The 18,938-nt window shown below is 40.9% G+C and overlaps 1 protein-coding gene across 1 annotated transcript; it reads left to right on the forward strand.

The window, feature by feature from the left end:
- The first annotated feature begins 1,228 nt into the window (after positions 1-1,228).
- On the forward strand, positions 1,229-3,494 carry ADAM30 (ADAM metallopeptidase domain 30). Its single transcript, XM_045871178.2, has one exon. It carries the CDS (start codon positions 1,229-1,231, stop codon positions 3,431-3,433), a length of 2,205 nt encoding a protein of 734 aa, XP_045727134.1. The 3' UTR covers positions 3,434-3,494.
- Positions 3,495-18,938: the final 15,444 nt, after the last annotated feature.

Here is an 18,938-nt window from a genome sequence, read left to right on the forward strand (position 1 = left end):
ACTTATTTTACCAACAGTCCATGTATCCCTAAAAGTAAAGTTTAATTTTGTCTGATTTTGATCTTTACGTTTATTTGTTTTTCTTTGTAATATTCATCCATGTCGTGCATATAAATAACTCCTATGTGTCATCTCATTGCTGCAGTCACTGTTGATGGAAATTTGAATTGTTTCCAATTTGGAGAACATTGCTGCTTCCATGTATCCTGGTAAATTTATGCACACATTTCTGTAGGGTATATATCTAGGAATGGAACTGCTGGATCATATGGTCTGCCTATTTTCAGCTATATGAGCTACTGCTAAACAGCTTTCTAACGCTGTTTGGCCTACTAAATTACCTCCAGAAAGCTGTAAGAGTTGTTATCATTCTACACCCTCATCAAAATATGCTATTGTCAGTTGTTTTAAAAATCATTTTAATCCGTGGTCCTTTACGGTCTCCTCCCTCACCCACCACTCAACCTACAAACATAACCACCAATTTGCCTTTCTCGGAGAACTCCTGGGGGTTCTGCTCTCACAAGTTCTTTCCTATTCCTAGATTCTCCCCCCGCTGCACACACGCCCCAAATCCCGCTAGTCCCTGGCACCCAAGGACAAACAGCACAAAGAGCCACCTGACAAAATGAGCTGGAAACTTTCTCCGGCCGGAAGCCAGGAGCTGCCCCGGGCAGGGGTTGGGGATTAGACCTTCACTGATATTCTCTGGCTCCGCTGCTCCGCTTGGGGGTACGTGAGTCCGGCGGAGAGCTGGGAACGGTGTGACGGCGCGGCGCGCGCTGTGCCTAGAAAACATGATTCTCACGGATGGAAAACATCAGGTGTGTCCTAGGGAGTACAGACACAGAAGAAACAGCACGGGATGCAGCGACCCTCGAACAAGACCTCTTTTGTTCCTCCTTTTTCTCTGTTCCTTCTCCTTTCTCCAGCCTGCTCTCTGCCCTTCTCCGTCCCTCGTGCCAAAAGCCCCTCTTTCCTGTTTTATTCTCGAGCACCTTTCCCTCGGTTCTCCCTCGTGCGCCCAACGGCACAGCCCAGAAAACGAACTGGATTCGTTCTGGGAATGTCAACTAGACGGAGCCTTGGGAGGCGGGGGCGGGGTTCCTGCACACCCTGCTTTGGGAGCTCCGCACCGGGCGCTCCCGCGCCTCTAGCGGCCGCCCCTGGAACCTGACTCGCCGGGCCGGTTGCTGGGATTGACTCGCTAGGGCCACCGATCTGGGCCATGAGGTCAGTAAGGACCTTACTCCCCAAAGGCCGTTCGCTCCCCGTGCTCGTCCTGCTGGCGCTCCTGGTTCATGCTCTTGGCGAGGATTTAATTTTTCACCCTGAGTGGGGATTTGAGTCGTATGAAATCATCATTCCCAAGAAGCTGAGCTTCCGGGGAGGGCAGCAGGGTGCCGTCCAGCAAGTGTCCTACCTCCTGCAGGTCAAAGGCAAGAAGTATATCCTCCACCTCTGGCCCAAGAGGTTTCTATTGCCCCGAAATCTAAAGGTTTTCTCCTTCACAGAACAGGAGAAACTCCTGGAGGATCACCCTTACATACCCAGGGACTGCAACTACATAGGCTTGGTTGAAGGAACTCAGGATTCAGAAGCTACTTTAAGTACATGCACCGGGAGTCTCCGAGGCATATTGAAAATTGACGAGGAACATTATCAAATCGAGCCCCTCAAGGCCTCTTCCAGCTTTGAACATGTCATGTATCTCCTGAAGAAAGAGGACAGATTTCAGAATCAGACCTGTGGCTTAATTAATGATGAGCTAGAAAAGCAGATGGCTCAGAGTGACATTATGGCGAGGCTTAGGGACTATCATGGATCCTATAAGCATCAGAAGTACATGGAACTAGCCCTGGTCTTTGATTACAGTCGATTTTTGTTTTCGGATTCCAATATTACTCGAGTCATACAGGATGCCATTCTTTTGACTGGGGTTATGGACACCTTCTTTAAAGATATCAGTATGAGGCTACAGCTACAAGGTGTTGAAATATGGACAAATAACGACAAATTGAATATTCACCACATGACCTCACAAGAACTTCTAAACTCATTTTTAAAATATAGTACAACAACCCTTTCTGGTCGGGTTTCTGCAGATTGGGCACATTTGTATATTACAGGTGCTTTCACTCATGCTCTTGGATGGGCGTATATTGGAGGTATATGTAAGGCCAAATATAGTGGATCAGTAAGCAGTTTTCCAAATCTGAATATCCTTGAAGCCAGTAGACTGTCTGCTCATGAACTGGGCCACGGTGTGGGAATGAAACATGATACAGAATATTGTCAATGCAGGGGTAAGCGAACTTGTATCATGGGCACTGGGAGTAGTGGGTTTAGTAATTGTAGTTATAGTGAATATCTTAGTCACATAAATTCAGGCGGAGAATGTCTAAATAATATCCCAGGACTGGGTTATGTGGTGGAGAGATGTGGAAACAAAATTGTGGAAGGCAATGAAGAATGTGATTGTGGTTCAAGAGAGGACTGTAAAAAAGACCGTTGTTGCGAACCGGATTGTAAACTCGCGCGAACGGCCAATTGTAGCACTGGGCTTTGCTGTCATAAATGTCGCTTTCGTCCACTTGGGTACATATGTCGAAAGGAAGACAATGAATGTGACCTTGCAGAGTACTGCAATGGAATCTCAAATTTCTGCCCAGATGACACTTTTAAGCATGACGGAACCCTTTGCAAGGGTAACTCCATGTGTTTCAAAAAGAGGTGCCATTCCAGATATACGCAGTGCCAAAACATTTTTGGACCTGATGCCAGGGAGGCTCCTGATCAGTGCTATCGCATAGTGAATTTAGCGGGTGATCAATATGGGAACTGTGGTATTATAGGAGGCAAAACCTACGTAGCTTGTGCCAGGGAAAATGTAAAGTGTGGCAGGATACAGTGTATAAATGTCAAGAGCATCCCTGACATGCCAGAGCATTCGATCCTCATCTCTACTCATCTGCGAGAGGAGAATCTCATGTGCTGGGGGATAGGTTACCACACATCCCTGACACCCTCGGGAATACCTGACGTGGGTGAAATATATGATGGTACCCCCTGTGGTTTTGAACAGCTGTGTATTAACAGAACTTGTGTGCATACCTCAGTCTTGAAACCTGACTGTTTTCCTAAGAAGTGCAACAACCGAGGCATTTGCAACAATAAGAAAAACTGTCACTGTGGCTATGGCTGGGCCCCTCCGTTCTGCGAGGAGCAAGGGTATGGAGGTAGCATTGACAGTGGGCCCGCGAAAGAGCTGAAAGAGGAGGTGCCCGCCCCAGTGCAGGTGCTGTCCATTATGTTAATGCGCCTTATTTTCCTAATCATCTCAGTGATCGCTGTGTTTTTCAGGAGCTTGATAGAACAGTTTATAAACCCCACACCGAGAGAAACACCACCAATTAACATTTCAAATAAATAAACCATGGCTAAAAATGTCAAGAACCCAAACAAGTGAGCAGGCGATCCACAGTCATTTAATAACACAGAGCCATATCTTGAACAAGCTTATCCTTTAGCCCAATGGCACTGTGTTCTTTTTCCGGTTCTTTTTTTTTTACTGTAATTTTCCTCCAAGCTTGGGTCGGCAAATAAATGATATTCTTGTTTGGGAAGCTAATCAGTGCATTTGCTTTTTTAGTATTCACTTGCTCCTTCATTTGTGCTCGAGTTTGGGATAGCCTGAAAAGAACGGCCCAGCGGCTTTTCTGAACGCTAAAGCTCTGAATACTGTTTCACAGAATGGCATTGGTTTTCACAGCAGAGTCCTGAGGCTTGGAATCCCAGCACACAGAGTGACTGTCTGCCCTTCTCTCTGCCCCCCTCAAGTGATCAGTGAGAAGTTGGTGCCAGGGCCCCTACTGACTGATAGATGTGGACTACCACTTTTATAAATAGAAAGCCGTACTTGAATAAGGGGTGTCACTCAGGTAATTCTTTTTCCCTGTTATGGTCATTTTTTGGGTGATTCCAGCTCTGTAGCTGTGTGGTTTGGGGCAAGTCCAGTTGGGTGAAGGACGCGAATCTACCATAACTCTTGCATTTCATCACAGTCTATAAATGATGACAAACCCTGGCAGCGGCCTGGGGACAAGACTTTGAACAAAGTTCTGTGCTTCGGGCTTTTGCAGGCAGAAGCCGGTCTGTTGTGAATGTGTGCTGAGGGGACACGTGGCCCTAGGTTTGCCACACCCCTAAGTAGAGCAGAGGAGGGTGAGGAATGCCTTCCACCCTGGACCCGCATGTCTGCCTCCAAATATTCTCGCCCCTTTGCCCGGTGCTGAGCATGGGAGGAGGGGAGGACTAAGTGGCGGCTCTGGAGGAGCTGGTGCTCACCTCTCATGCCCAGGGAGGAGCACATCCTTCCCAGACCTGTATCAGCCCAAGGGTTCGCAGTCTTGCTCTAGGCCAAGCCTTCCTGCTGTTGTCTCCTCGTGCCCCCGTGCTCCCCCTCCCCAAGCACCACTGCAGGCTCACTATCCTCACCCCCATCTCCTCTTTTCTCAGCCACATTGTTCTTCTAATTGAAGAAGTTGCAGGAGGCTCACGGTTAAGAGTGGTCTCCTTGGACTGTTTGGGGACTGTTTTTTAGTGAGGGGAGAACAAGAAAACCCTGACTTTGTGACGATCGTAATTCTAACATTTTTCAGGCTTGGCCATCACCGGAAAACATCCTGAGAAAGCAAGGACATTTAGCTGTAGCTGGAATATTGATAATGACGGCTACCCTTTATGGAGAGCGCACTCCGTGCCAGGCAGTGTTCTCAGTGCCTCACGTGTGTTTATGTATTTTCACTCCCGAAAAGAGTGGGGTGTGTTATTATTTTCCCCTCTCCAATAGAGATATTAAAGCACGATGAGGTGAAATAGTCTGCTGAGGATGACATAACTAATAAGTAATGGTATTGTTACAAGAAGCGTTATATATGGGGGCTCTTGAAAAGACCATGCTATTGCTTGGTGGAGTACTCTGTCAATGTTAATCAGGTGATGTTGGTTGATAGTGTTGTCGAAGTCTCCTCTATCCTTGCTGCATTCAAGCAAGAACTATGACTCGTTCTTCAAGTGAATTTGTCGATTTCTCCTTGCAGTTCTATGAGTTTGCATCATGTGTTTTGGAGCTGCTGTCAGGTGCAGAAACTTGTGGGAATCTTATGTCTTCTTGATGAACTGACCTCTTTTTTTTAATTATTATTTTTTAAGATTTTATTTATTTGACAGAGAGAGACACAACGAGAGAGGGAACACAAGCAGAGGGAGTGTGAGAGGGAGAAGCAGGCTTTCCGCTGAGCAAGGAGCCTGATGCGGGGCTCGATCCCAGGACCCTGGGATCATGACCTGAGCCAAAGGCAGACGCTTAACAACTGAGTCACCCAGGCGTCCCGAACTGACCTCTTTATTAATATGAAATGACTATCTGATTCTGGTAATAGATCTTGCTCTGAAGTCTATTATAGCTGATGTTAATACAGTTACTCCAACTTCCTTTTGACTACGGCTCATATAACTTACACACCTTTTTCCGTTCTTTTATTTGAATATATTAGTATCTCCATATTTACAGTGAGTTTCTAGTAGGCAACATATAGTTGAGTAGTTTTTAAAATCAAGTCTGACAATTTCTGCCTTTTAATTAATGTTTTGACCATTAACATTTAATGTGAATATTGAAAGAGCTAGGTTTGAGTCTATTCACTTGCTATTATTTTTTGGTTTGTCCCTTTTTCCCTTCTTTTGAATTAAGCTAATATATATATATATTTTTTATAATTCCATTTCATCTCTTCTGGTTACTAGCTATAGCTCTTCATTATTTGAAAGGTCATGTTAAGATGTGTAGTATATATCCTTATTTTATCACAATCTATCTTCTAATGATGTTATACCACTTCATACACACTACAAGAATCTTAAATTAAAATATACTTCCATAGTTCCCCTCCTAGCCTTTATGTTATTGTTGCATGGATTTTATTTTTACTAATGCCATGAACCCCCACAATAAATTATTATTATTCTTATTATTCTTCTTTAAATGTTCAATCATCTTTTAATGAGATTTAAATAATAAAAATAATATATATGTGCCCATTTAGTTACCGTTTCTGGTGCTCTTTCTTCTTTTGTGTGGATCCAGATATCCATCTGGTATTATTGTCCTTTTGTTCAAAGATTGTCCTTAAATTCTCATAGTGCACATCTGCTGGTAATGAATTATTCTAGCTTTTGTATGTGTGAATACATCTTTCTTTCACCTTTTTAAAAAAGATAGTTGTCCTGGGTATGGATTTCTAGCTTGACACTTTTTTGGGGGGTCTTTGAGTATTTAAAGGTATCAATCAATTGTCTTATTGCTTGCATTGTTTCTAGCAAGAAATCTTGTGTAATCTTCACCGTTTTTTTTCTTGATAGGTAGTATGTCTTTTTTTTCCTCCTACTTTTAAGATTTGCTCTTCATCATTATTTTTAGTGGTCTGATGATGATGGTCCTTTGTGTAATTTTTTTCCTGTTTCTAATAATTGAATATGTTCAGATTCTTGGTTCTGTGTATTTATAGTTTTTATTATGCTTGGAAAGTTTTTGGCTATTATTTCTTTAGGTAGTTTTGTTCCTCCCTCTCCTTTGGGGACTCTCATTATCCATAAGCCCAGCTGAAATTATCTCACAGCTCACTGATGCTTTTTCCCCCATTCTTTCTTTCTCTCAGTGTTTCTTCCTCACTTCCTTTTGGATATCTTTTGCTAGGCCTCATAGTCGCTAATTTTTTTCTTCTGAATTCTCTAATTGGCTATTAAGCTTAGCTCGGTTTTTTTCAATCTCAGACACTATAGTATTCATTCCTAAAAGTTGGATTTGGGTCTTTTTTATACATTCCACTTGTCTATTTAACTTTTTGAACTTATAGAATATAGTTATAATAACAGTTTTGATGCCCTTCTCTGCTAATTCTTTTTTTTTGACCAACTAAATTTTTAATATTTATGAGTTATTTATGAATCATGAATATACATTTTGTCAGATTTATAAAAGGATTGCATATTCTTTTTTTTTTGTAAACAAAGATGGAAATTTCTTTTAGTCCACATATGACCATACAGATATTTTGAGTGCTATATAGTTTGTACTATTACTTGACATACTTTTCCTAGAGAATCCCTGAGTAGGAAAATGCTTAACACCAAAGCTTTTCTTTTCCTTTCTTTTTTGTAGTGTTCCATGATTCATTGTTTGCATATAACACCCAGTGCTCCATGCAGTACGTGCCCTCTTTAATACCCATCACCAGGCTAACCCATCCCCCCACCCCCCTCCCCTCTAGAACCCTCAGTTTGTTTCTCAGAGTCCATAGTTTCTCATGGTTTGTCTCCCCCTCTGATTTCCCCCCCTTCATTTTTCCCTTCCTACTATCTTCTTCTTTTTTTTGAACATATAATATATTGTTTCAGAGGTACAGAGCTGTGATTCAACAGTCTTACACAATTCACAGTGCTCACCATAGCACATACTTTCCCCAATGTCTATCACTCAGCCACCCCATCCCTCCCACCCCCCACCACTCCAGCAACCCTCAGTTTGTTTCCTGAGATTAAGAATTCCTCATATCAGTGAGATCATATGATATTTGTCTTTCTCTGATTGACTTATTTCGCTCAGCATAACACCCTCCAGTTCCATCCACGTTGTTGCAAAAAGCAAGATTTTATTCCTTTTGATGGCTGCATAATATTCCATTGTATATATATACACCACATCTTCTTTATCCATTCATCTGTCGATGGACATCTTGGCTCTTTCCATAGTTTGGCTATTGTGGACATTGCTGCTATAAACATCGGGGTGCACGTACCCCTTTGGATCACTACATTTGTATCTTTGGGGTAAATACCCAGTAGTGCAATTGTAGCTCTATGTTCAACTTTTTGAGGAATCTCCATACTGTTTTACAGAGTGGCTGCACCAGCTTGCATTCCCACCAACAGTGTAGGAGAGTTCCCCTTTCTCTGTATCCCCGCCAACATCTGTCATTTCCTGACTTCTTAATTTTAGCCATTCTGACTGGTGTGAGGTGGTATCTCATTGCGGTTTTGATTTGGATTTCCCTGATGCTGAGCGACGTTGAGGACTTTTTCATGTGTCTGTTGGCCATTTGGATGTCTTCTTTGGAAAAATGTCTGTTCATGTCTTCTGCCCATGTCTTGATGGATCATTTGTTCTTTGGGTGTTGAGTTTGATAAGTTCTTTATAGATTTTGGATACTAGCCCTTTATCTGATATGTCATTTGCCGATATCTTCTCCCATTCTGTCGGTTGTCTTTTGGTTTTGTTGACTGTTTCCTTTGCTTTGCAAAAGCTTTTTATCTTGATGAAGTCCCAATAGTTCATTTTTGCCCTTGCTTCCCTTGCCTTTGGTGATGTTTCTAGGAAGAAGTTGCTGCGGCTGAGGTCGAAGAGGTTGCTGCCTGTGTTCTCCTTTAGGATGTTGATGGACTCCTGTCTCACACTGAGGTCTTTCAACCATTTTGAGTCTATTTTTGTGTGTGATGTAAGGAAATGGTCCAGTTTCATTCTTCTGCATGTGGGTACCCAATTTTCCCAATACCATTTGTTGAAGAGACTGTCTTTTTCCCATTGGACATTCTTTCCTGCTTTGTTGAAGATTAGTTGACCACAGAGTTGAGGGTCCATTTCTGGGCTCTCTATTCTGTTCCATTGATCTATGTGTCTGTTTTTGTGCCAGTACCATACTGTCTTGATGATGACAGCTTTGTAACAGAGCTGGAAGTCCGGAATTGTGATGCTGCCGGCTTTGCTTTTCTTTTTCAACATTCCTCTGGCTATGCGGGGTCTTTTCTGGTTCCATACAAATTTTAGGATTATTTGTTCCATTTCTTTGAAAAAAGTGGATGGTATTTTGATAGGGATTGCATTAAATATGTAGATTGCTCTAGGTAGCATTGACATCTTCACAATATTTGTTCTTCCAATCCATGAGCATGGAACGTTTTTCCATTTCTTTGTGCCTTCCTTCTTTCATGAGTATTTCATAGTTTTCTGAGTACGTATTCTTTGCCTCTTTGGTTAGATTTATTCCTAGGTATCTTATGGTTTTGGGTGCAATTGTAAATGGGATCGACTCCTTAATTTCTCTTTCTTCTGTCTTGTTGTTGGTGTATAGGAATGCCACTGATTTCTGTGCATTGATTTTATATCCTGCCACTCGACTGAATTCCTGTATGAGTTCTAGCAGTTTTGGGGTGGAGTCTTGGGTTTTCCACATAAAGTATCATATCATCTGCAAAGAGTGAGAGTTTGACTTCTTCTTTGCCAATTCGGACGCCTTTTATTTCTTTTTGTTGCCTGATTGCTGTGGCTAGGACTTCTAATACTCTGTTGAATAGCAGTGGTGATAGTGGACATCCCTGCCGTGTTTCTGACCTTAGGGGGAAAGCTCTCAGTTTTTCCCCATTGAGAATGATATTTGCTGTGGGTTTTTCATAGATGGCTTTTATGATACTGAACTATGTTCCCTCTATCCCTACACTGTGGAGAGTTTTAATCAAGAAAGGATGTTGTACTTTGTCAAATGCTTTTTCTGCATCAGTTGAGAGGATCATATTGTTCTTGTCTTTTCTTTTATTAATGTGATGTATCATGTTGACTGATTTTCGAATGTTGAATCACCCTTGCAGCCCAGGAGTAAATCCCACTTGGTTGTGGTGAATAATCCTTTTAATGTACTGTTGGAACCTATTGGCTAGTATCTTGCTGAGTATTTTGACATCCATGTTCATCAGGGATATTGGTCTCTAATTCTCCTTTTTGATGGGGTCTTTGTCTGGTTTTGGGATCAAGGTAATGCTGGCCTCATAGAATGAGTTTGGAAGTTTTCCTTCCATTTCTGTTTTTTGAAACAGCTTCAGTAGAATAGGTATTATTTCTTCTTTAAATGTTCAGTAGAATTCCCCTGGGAAGCCATCTCATCCTGGACTCATTTTTTGGGAGGTTTTTGATTACTGCTTCAATTTCCTTGCTGGTTATGGGTCTGTTCAGATTTTCTATTTCTTCCTGTTTCAGTTTTGGTAGTTTTTAAGTTTCCACGAATGCATCCATTTCTTCCAGATTGTCTAGTTTGTTGGCATATAGTTGTTCATAATATGTTCTTAAAATTATTTGTATTTCCTTGGTCATAATTTCTCCTCTTTCATTCATGATTTTATGTATTTGGGTCCTTTCTCTTTTCTTTTTGATAAGTCTGGCTAGGGGTTTAATGATCTTATTAATTCTTTCAAGGAACCAGCTTCTAGTTTTGTTGATCTGTTTTACTGTTCTTCTGGTTTCTATTTCATTGAGTTCTGCTCTAATCTTTATTATTTCTCTTCTCCTGCTTTGTTTAGGCTTTATTTGATATTCTTTCTCCAGCTCTTTTAGGTGTAAGGTTAACTTGTGTATTTGAGATTTTTCTAATTTTTTGATAGAGGCTTGTATTGCAGTGTACTTCCCTCTTAGGGACTGCCTTTGCTGTATCCCAAAGGTTTTGAACAGTTGTGTTTTCATTTTCATTAGTTTCCATAAATTTTTTAAATTCCTCTTTAATTTCCTGGTTGACCCATTCATTCTTTAGTAGGATGCTCTTTAACCTTCAAGTGTTTGAGTTCCTTCCAAACTTCCTCTTGTGATTGAGTTCAAGTTCCAAAGCACTGTGGTCTGAAAATATGCAGGGAATAATCCCAATCTTTTGGTATCAGTTGAGATCTGATTTGTGACTCAGTATGTGATCTATTCTGGAGAATGTTCCATGTTCACCCAAGAAGAAGGTGTACTCTGTTGCTTTAGGATGGAATGCCCTGTATTTATCTGTAAAGTCCATCTGGTCCAGGGTCATTCAAAGCCCTTATTTCCTTGTTGATCTTCTGCTTAGGTGATCTGTCCACTACTGTGAGTGGGGTGTTGAAGTCTCCTACAATTATTGTATTATTATCATCAATGTGTTTCTTTAATTTGGTTATTTTTTTTAAAGATTTTATTCATTTATTTGAGAGAGAGAATGAGATAGAGAGAGCATGAGAGTGGGGAGGGTCAGAGGGAGAAGCAGACTCCCCGCCGAGCAGGGAGCCCGATGTGGGACTCGATCCCGGGACTCCAGGATCATGACCTGAGCCGAAGGCAGTTGCCTAACCAACTGAGCCACCCAGGCGCCCTTTAATTTGGTTATTAATTGGTTGATATAACTGGCTGCTCCCAAATTAGGGGCACAAATATTTATAATTGTTAGATTTTCTTGTTGGGTAGACACTTTAAGTATGATATAGTATCCCTCTTCATCTCTTACTACAGTCTTTGGTTTAGAATCTAATTTATCTGGGGGCACCTGGGTGGCTCAGATGGTTAAGTGTCTGACTTCAGCTCAGGTCATGATCCCAGGGTCCTAGGATCGAGCCCCACATTGGGCTCCTGGCTTAGTGGGAGCCTGCTTCTCCCTCTCCCTTTGCCTCTCCCCTTGCTTATGTTCTCTCTCTCTGTGTCTCTGTATCTCAAAGGAATAAATTAAAAAATTTTTTAAAAGTTAGAATCTAATTTATCTGATATGAGGATTGCTACCCCAGCTTTCTTTTGAGGTCCATTAGCATGATAAATGGTTCTCCATCTGCTCACTTTCAGTCTGGAGATGTCACTTTAGGTCTAAAGTGAGTCTCTTATAGACAGCACATGGATGGGTCTTGCTGTTTTATCTAATCTGATACTCTTGGGCTCTCTCTTCACTTACAAGATCCCCCTTAATATGTCTTGCAGGACTGGCTTGGTGGTCACATGTTCTTCCAGTTTTTGTCAGTCCTGGATGTGCTTTATCTCTCTTTCCATTCTGAGTGGCAGCCTTGCTGGATAAAGTATTCTTGGCTGCATATTTTTCTCATTTACTACCTTGAATATATCATGCCAGCCCTTTCTGGCTTGCCAGGTCTCTGCAGATAGGTCTGATGTCAGTCTAATGTTCCTACCCTTGTAGGTTAAGAACTTCTTGTCTCAAGCAGCTTTCAAGATTTTTCTCTTTATCTCTGAAATTTGCAAGTTTCACTATTATATGTCAGGGTGTTGATCTATTTTTCTTAATTTGGGAGGGGTCCTCTCTACCTCTTGGACACAAATGCCTGTTTCCTTCCCTAGGTTAAGGAAATTCTCAGCTATCATTTGCTCAAATATACCTTTTGGACCTCTCTCTTTCTTCTCCCTCAGGCATTCCAATAATTCTGACATTGTTCTGTTTTATAGCATTGCTGATTTCTTGAAGCCTCCCCTCCTGTTCCATTAGTTGTCTTTTTCTCTTTTCCTCAGCTTCCTTCCTTTCCATCAACTTGTCTTCAATGTCACTTACTCTCCCTTCTGTCTCATTTACCCTAGCTGTTAGATCATCCAATTTAGACTATATCTCAGAACATTTTTAATTTCAGCCTGATTAGATCTTATTTCTGCACTAAAAGATTCTCTAGTGTCTTTTATGCCTTTTACCCCAAGTCCAGCTAGTAACTTTATATTTGTTATCCTGAATTCCATCTCTGACATTTTACTTATATTCATATCAATTAGATCTGTGGCAGAGAGTATTACCTCTGGTTCTTTCTTTTGTTGTGAATTCCTCCTTCTAGTCATTTTGCCCAGAGAAGAATAGATGAATGAGTGAACAAAATAAAAAATATGAACCAAGATCCCAGCAAAATACACAGTAGACAAATCTGAAGAGGTCAGAAACCAAAAATAAAAGAAAAAGGGAAAGAGAAAAGAAAAAAAAGGGGGGGGCAGGAAAGAATATAATCTCACAGGGTGAATAAAACAGGGTGATCCACTTGGTCCTGAGTGTATTTTTTTTTTTTAAGATTTATTTATTTGAGAGAGTGAGAATGAGAGAGAGAGAGAGAGTACATGACGGGGGAAGGGTCAGAGGGAGAAGCAGACTCCCTGCCAAGCAGGGAGCCCTATGCGGGACTCGATCCCGGGACTCCAGGATCATGACCTAAGCCGAAGGCAGTCGCTTAACCGACTGAGCCACCCAGGCGCCCCAGTCCTGAGTGTATTTTGGTCTGTGTGTTAGAAAACACTAAATCCCAAAATTGTAAAGAAAGCAATATATATATATATATGGAAAACTTATATATATGTATGTGTATATATATGTATGTATATATATATATATATGTATGTATATGTATGTATATATGTATGTATATATGTATGTATATATATATGTATGTGTATATATATATATGTATGTGTATATATGTATGTATATATATATATATATATACACAAAAAAATTGAATAGAGTGAAAGGAAGCCAAAAATGAAGAATATATCTATAAAATGTAAATGTAAAAAATGGAGGTTAAAAAAATACTCAAAATCAAAGAGTAGATAAAATAAGAGACTAGTTGAAAAGGGAAAAAAGAAAAAAAGAAATGGAAAAATTTAAACTAAAAGATAGATAAATCATGAGAAGAAACCTTGAATTCTATATATTATTTTCTCCTAGTGCTGTGAGGTCTGTAAACTTGCTGTTCACCTGTTCTTCCAGCTGGTCTTCTGCAAGAGGGGCCTGCCCTGCTGATTCTCAGGTGTCTTTGCCTGGGTGGAGTTTCAACACCCCTTGCCAGGGGGCTGGGTTCAGTGTAAGCTGTTTTTGGTTGCTCTGAGTGGCTTTTGTTCCCTGAAGGCTTTCTGGCCTCTTTAGAGGGTCAAAATAAAAATGGCCGCACCCCTATCTCCAGCTCCAAAGCTGAAAGATTGCAGTCCCCTCTCCTCAGTAAGCCCTCAGGGATAAACAGTCTTCACTTTTGTGTGTGCCAAACTCTGCAGACCCCTGCTGTGCACGCCCACACCAATCCTCCCAGGGGAAAGTGGAGGGTCCAGTGCTACTGCACTTTGTAGGGCCCTGGCACAGAGAGAAGTCACCCGATTGTGTGCACACCCATCCTGCTGCTCCTGGGTGAAGGTGGAGGGTCCCCGTGTTCTAGTCCCTTTCATGGTCCTCAGGTGGAGAGCGGTCCCCGATCAACCCTGGCTCACGGTTTATGGTGAATTGAGCTGAGAGCCCCCTCCCAGGCTTGTTGACTGTAACCAGTTTCCCTGTTCCAATGCTTAGGAACTCTACCAACTCAGGCACCCCCGTTATTTCTGTGACTCTGGAGAACCTGAGACCACACTGTCCCACTTAGAATTCTGTCCTGTTTCACCACGTGAGCACCTTTCAGGCAAGGATGTCTCTCATTGGAGCAGATTTCTAAGGGTTCAGATTTTGCCCTCAGGGGCTATATCACTTTCTGGTAGCCAGCTCCCAAAGGCTCCCTCCCCCTGCCATTTATCTTCTGATATATCCCCTCAGATTCACTTCTTCGCACCTCCTACCTTGCAAAAAGTGGTTGCTTTTCTACTTGTAGAGTTCCAGATATTCTTTGCTTACCTCTCAGGTTGAATTCATGAGTGTTCAGAATGATCTGATAGTTATCTAGCTAAATTCAAGGAACCAGATGAAATGAGGTCCCTACTCTTCCACCATCTTGCCTCCTCTTGAGAGTATCTTAAGCAGACTCCACACTCAGTGTGGAGCCAGACAAGGGGCTTGAGCTCAACGACCAGAACTGACTATCCACCCTGGCATCCCTGTGTGTGGGTGTTTCAAGTTTTCCATGAAGGTTTTGATAGATCCTTTGTATCTGAAGACAAGCCAGGGAAATTTTCCTACGTTTATGTAATTTGTTATGTTATGTTGTCCGTATTCCTCCAGTGTTTTCATTCTTTCCTTTAGAACTCATATTACTGCTTATTTAATTCCTGGGACTTCCTTCTATATTTCTTTTCTCCTCAGAACAGGAGCTGTTATCTGTCCTTTGCTTAGACAAAGATCTCAGCTTGACCCCTGAGCTCACTCATTTATTGTTCAGTCGTGTCAGTTATGCCATTCAGTTCTTGCTACTTGCTAGTTGTATGATGTAGGGAAGTTATTTAAGGCTTCCATGCCTCATTTTGTCACTTGTGAGATAAAGATGAATAGCACCATTCTCTAAAGTTTGTGGTGAAGCATAAGTGAATGAACACATGCCAGGCACTGTTGGATTGGTGTGATTGCTTCTCAAGTCTCTCTGAGGATACTAACCATACCAATTTTTAAGTGACCTCCTCTTCCCTTCATTAATTATGAAAGCTAAAACTATAAACTTCTAAAGGGAAACTAAGGAGAAAATCTTTATGATTGAATTAAGCAATGATATCTTATATTGGAAACAAAAGGAATAAGCCATTGAAATTTAAAAAAAAATTGGTAAATTGAACATCATCAGAAGTTTTAACTTCTGATGTTTGAAAGAGTGCATCAAGAAAATGAAAAGGCAAGCCTTAGATAATATTCACAGTATGTTTGTCTGAAAAAGAAGTTGTATCATAGTCATATAAAATCCCCTAATAATTCAGCAATAAAGAAGACAAACGACTCAATTAAAGATGGGTCAACTATTTCAACAAATACCATATGGAGGAAGATGTATAAACACAGTGATTACATGAAAAGATGCTGGAAAACTGTGGAAGGAGCCAAGATGCCCTTCAACAGATGAATGGATAAAGAAGATATGGTTTGGGCATCTGGATGGCTCAGTCATTAAGCGTCTGCCTTTGGCTCAGGTCATGATCCCAGGATCCTGGGATCGAGTCCCACATCGGGCTCCCTGCTCGGCGGGAGGCCTGCTTCTCCCTCCCCCACTCCCCTTGCTTGTGTTCCCTCTCTCGCTGTGTCTCTCTCTGTCAAATAAATAAATAAAATCTTTAAAAAAAAAAAGAAGATGTGGTTCATATATACAATAGAATATTACTCAGCCATCAGAAAAGATGAATACCTACCATTTACATCAACATGGATGGAACTGGAGGGGATTATGCTAAGTGAAATAATTCAAGCAGAGAAAGACAATTATATAGTTTCTCTCATATGTGGAACATAAGGAATAGCGTGGAGGACCATAGGGGAAGGAAGGGAAAACTGAACCGGGAAGAAATCAGAGAGGGAGACAAACCGTGAGAGACTCTGGACTCCAGGAAACAACTTGAGGATTACAGAAGGGAGGGGGGTGGGGAGATGGGGTAACTGGGTGATGGGTCTTGAAGAGGGCACGTGTGGTGATGAGCACTGGGTGTTATAAGCAACTAATGAATTGTTGAACACTACATCGAAAACTAATGATGTACTATATGTTGGCTAACTGAACATAATAAAAAAAAAGATGCTGGAAACCATTGGTCATCAGGAAAATGAGAGTGAAAACCACAGTGAGACACCACTTCGCATCAGTTAAAGTGGCTACCATCAAAACAACTGACAACACCAAGTGTTGGAGAGGATGTGCAGAAACTGGAGCTCCTGTCATTGTTGATGAGAGTGCAAAATGTGAAGACCCATTTAGAAAGCAGTTTGGTAGTTGCTTATAAGGGTAGATATATGCTCACCATGTGACCCATCGGTGCTATTCAAGACATAAAATGACATGAATCTATAAAAGGACCTGTAGGGGCACTTGGATGGCTTGGTCAGTTAACTGTCCAACTCTTGATTTCAGCTCGGGGTCCTGAGATTGAGCCCTGTGTCAATCTCTGCGCTCAGTGCAGAGTCTACTTGTCCCTCTCCCTCCCATTTTTATGCTCTCTCTCTCAAATAAAAATCTTTTTTAAAAAAACAAACCAAACAAAAGGATGTGTACAAAATGTTGTGAGTTGCTTTACTCACAGTAGCTCCAAATGGAAGCAATCAAAAACAAAAACAGAAGATAGTAGGAAGGGAAAAATAAAGGGGGGTGGAATCAGAGGGGGAGATGAACCATGAGAGACTATGGACTCTGAGAAACAAACTGAGGGTTCTGGGCGGGGGGATGTAATTACTAAATGGATTTAAACCTTAAACAGAAAGCTGGTGATGGTTATTAAAGAGGGCACATATTGAATGGAGCACTGGGTGTTATATGCAAACAATGAATCATGGAACACTACATCACAAACTAATGATGTACTGTATGGTGACTAACATAACATAATAAAATAAAATTTAAAAAAAAAGAACAAAGGTTGAGACATCATGCTCCCTGACTTCAAACCATATTACAAAGCTATCATAATCAAAACAGTACAGTATTGGCATAAAAACAAACACATAGATCAATAGAACAGAATAGAGAGCCCAGAAATAAATCCATGCATATACAGTCAATTAATTTATGACAAGAGAGCCAAGAATACACAGTGGGGAATGGACTGTCTCTTCAATTAATGGTGTTGGTGAAACCTGGACAGCCACATGCAAAAGAATGATATTGGCTACTATCCTTTCACAGTGTATACAATTATTGAATAATTCTGTGGTACCTGAAACTAATAGGATGTTCTATATCTATTACACCTCCACAAAAGTGTCCAGTATCTGTGAACAGATAAACAAATTGTCATATATTCATGCAATGGAATACTACTGAGGAATAAAAGGAAGAAACTACTGATACTAACAATAACAATGAAGAATCTCAAAACTCTTCAGCTGAGTGAAAAAGAACAGATAACAAAAAGTGTACAGCATATGAGTCCATTTCTATGAAGTTAGAGTAGATTAAACTAATCTTCAATGACAGAAACCAGATCACTGTTTGCTTGAGTGAAGAATTGTCTGCTAACAGGCATGAGAGAACTTTCAGGATGATGGAAATATCTAGATCTCAACTGAGATTGTGGTTACACCAGTGTATACATTTGTCAAAATACATTAAACTACACACTTAAAAGGTACATTTTTATGCTTAAACTATATGTTATGAGGTTGATTAAGTGTGGTGTTGACATATAGATAGATTGATGATAGAGAGATAAGTGGAAGAGTATAGAGAACTTAGAAATAGATTGCAGTCTATAAAAATTAATATATGGTAATGATATATCAAATCAGTAGGAAAATGATGATTTTTTTAAAAAGAATTGATGCTGGCAAAATTAGGTGTCTGTCCATTTGGAAGGAAATAATGTTGGACCTCTGCCTCTCCATACTCAAAAATGTAATTACTAAATGGATTTAAACCTTAAACAGAAAGCTTTAATTTATAAATTAAAAATTTCAATTTTTTAAAGTATATGTCTAATTTTGGTATTGGGGAGAAATTTTTCAACTAATCCTGCAAACCCAGGAGATAGCAAGAAAAAGAAAATGATATATTTGATGACATTAAAGGATTCAATAAAGGAAACAGGTGAGTCTAAGGATTTCTTTTCTTCTTTCACATAAACAAGTTAATATGCAGAAACAAACCAGACTGGAGAAAGAAAAGTCAGAGTCAGGACAGGAAAACCATCGACCTCCTCACGATTCATCATAAGCGTCCTGTTGGAGGGCCTGGTGTGAGGTTTTCTTCTTCACGGACTGGTACAGAATGTGGGGTGGGGAGAGGTCAGAGAGCCCTGGACTCAGCACACACTAGCTGGGGCTATTGACCAGTTATGCTTCCTGCAGCTGGAGATGGGAGTGGTTATTTTCATGGCCATTGCAGGTCCCCATAGGCTAGCATTACATGGAGCCAAGTTCTAATAAGCCCAGGAGGTCTGGGTATTTCCCTCTCCCCATCACCCCAGGAAATAGCTGTAGTTTCTCTAGGGAAGGCGTGGGGAAGATTTATAGCATCCACTTGTGGCTGCTTTGCAGGGTTCATTCTTCCTCAAAGACTCAGTCTTTTCTCAGTTAAGGAGCTCCAGGTCTTAAAGACTGGATGAGAGATCACACATTCCCACTATGGTGACTCAGTCAGGTCTCTGTTGCCCTAAACTAGAGTTTCTTTAATTATTATGTAAGTCAAACAATTTCATAGTAGGTTTCCCACCTATTTCACTCCCAGGGACCCCAGGATATAAATCACCA

Source organism: Mirounga angustirostris, unplaced genomic scaffold (genome assembly GCF_029215605.1).
Source record: "Mirounga angustirostris isolate CCGP_5_RB_7025 unplaced genomic scaffold, mMirAng1.0.hap1 SCAF_4, whole genome shotgun sequence".
Lineage (NCBI taxonomy): Eukaryota > Metazoa > Chordata > Mammalia > Carnivora > Phocidae > Mirounga > Mirounga angustirostris.

Excerpts from the sequence above, each read along its gene's own strand:
- ADAM30 (XM_045871178.2), top strand. The coding sequence starts at position 1,229 with ATGAGGTCAGTAAGGACCTTACTCCCCAAAGGCCGTTCGCTCCCCGTG.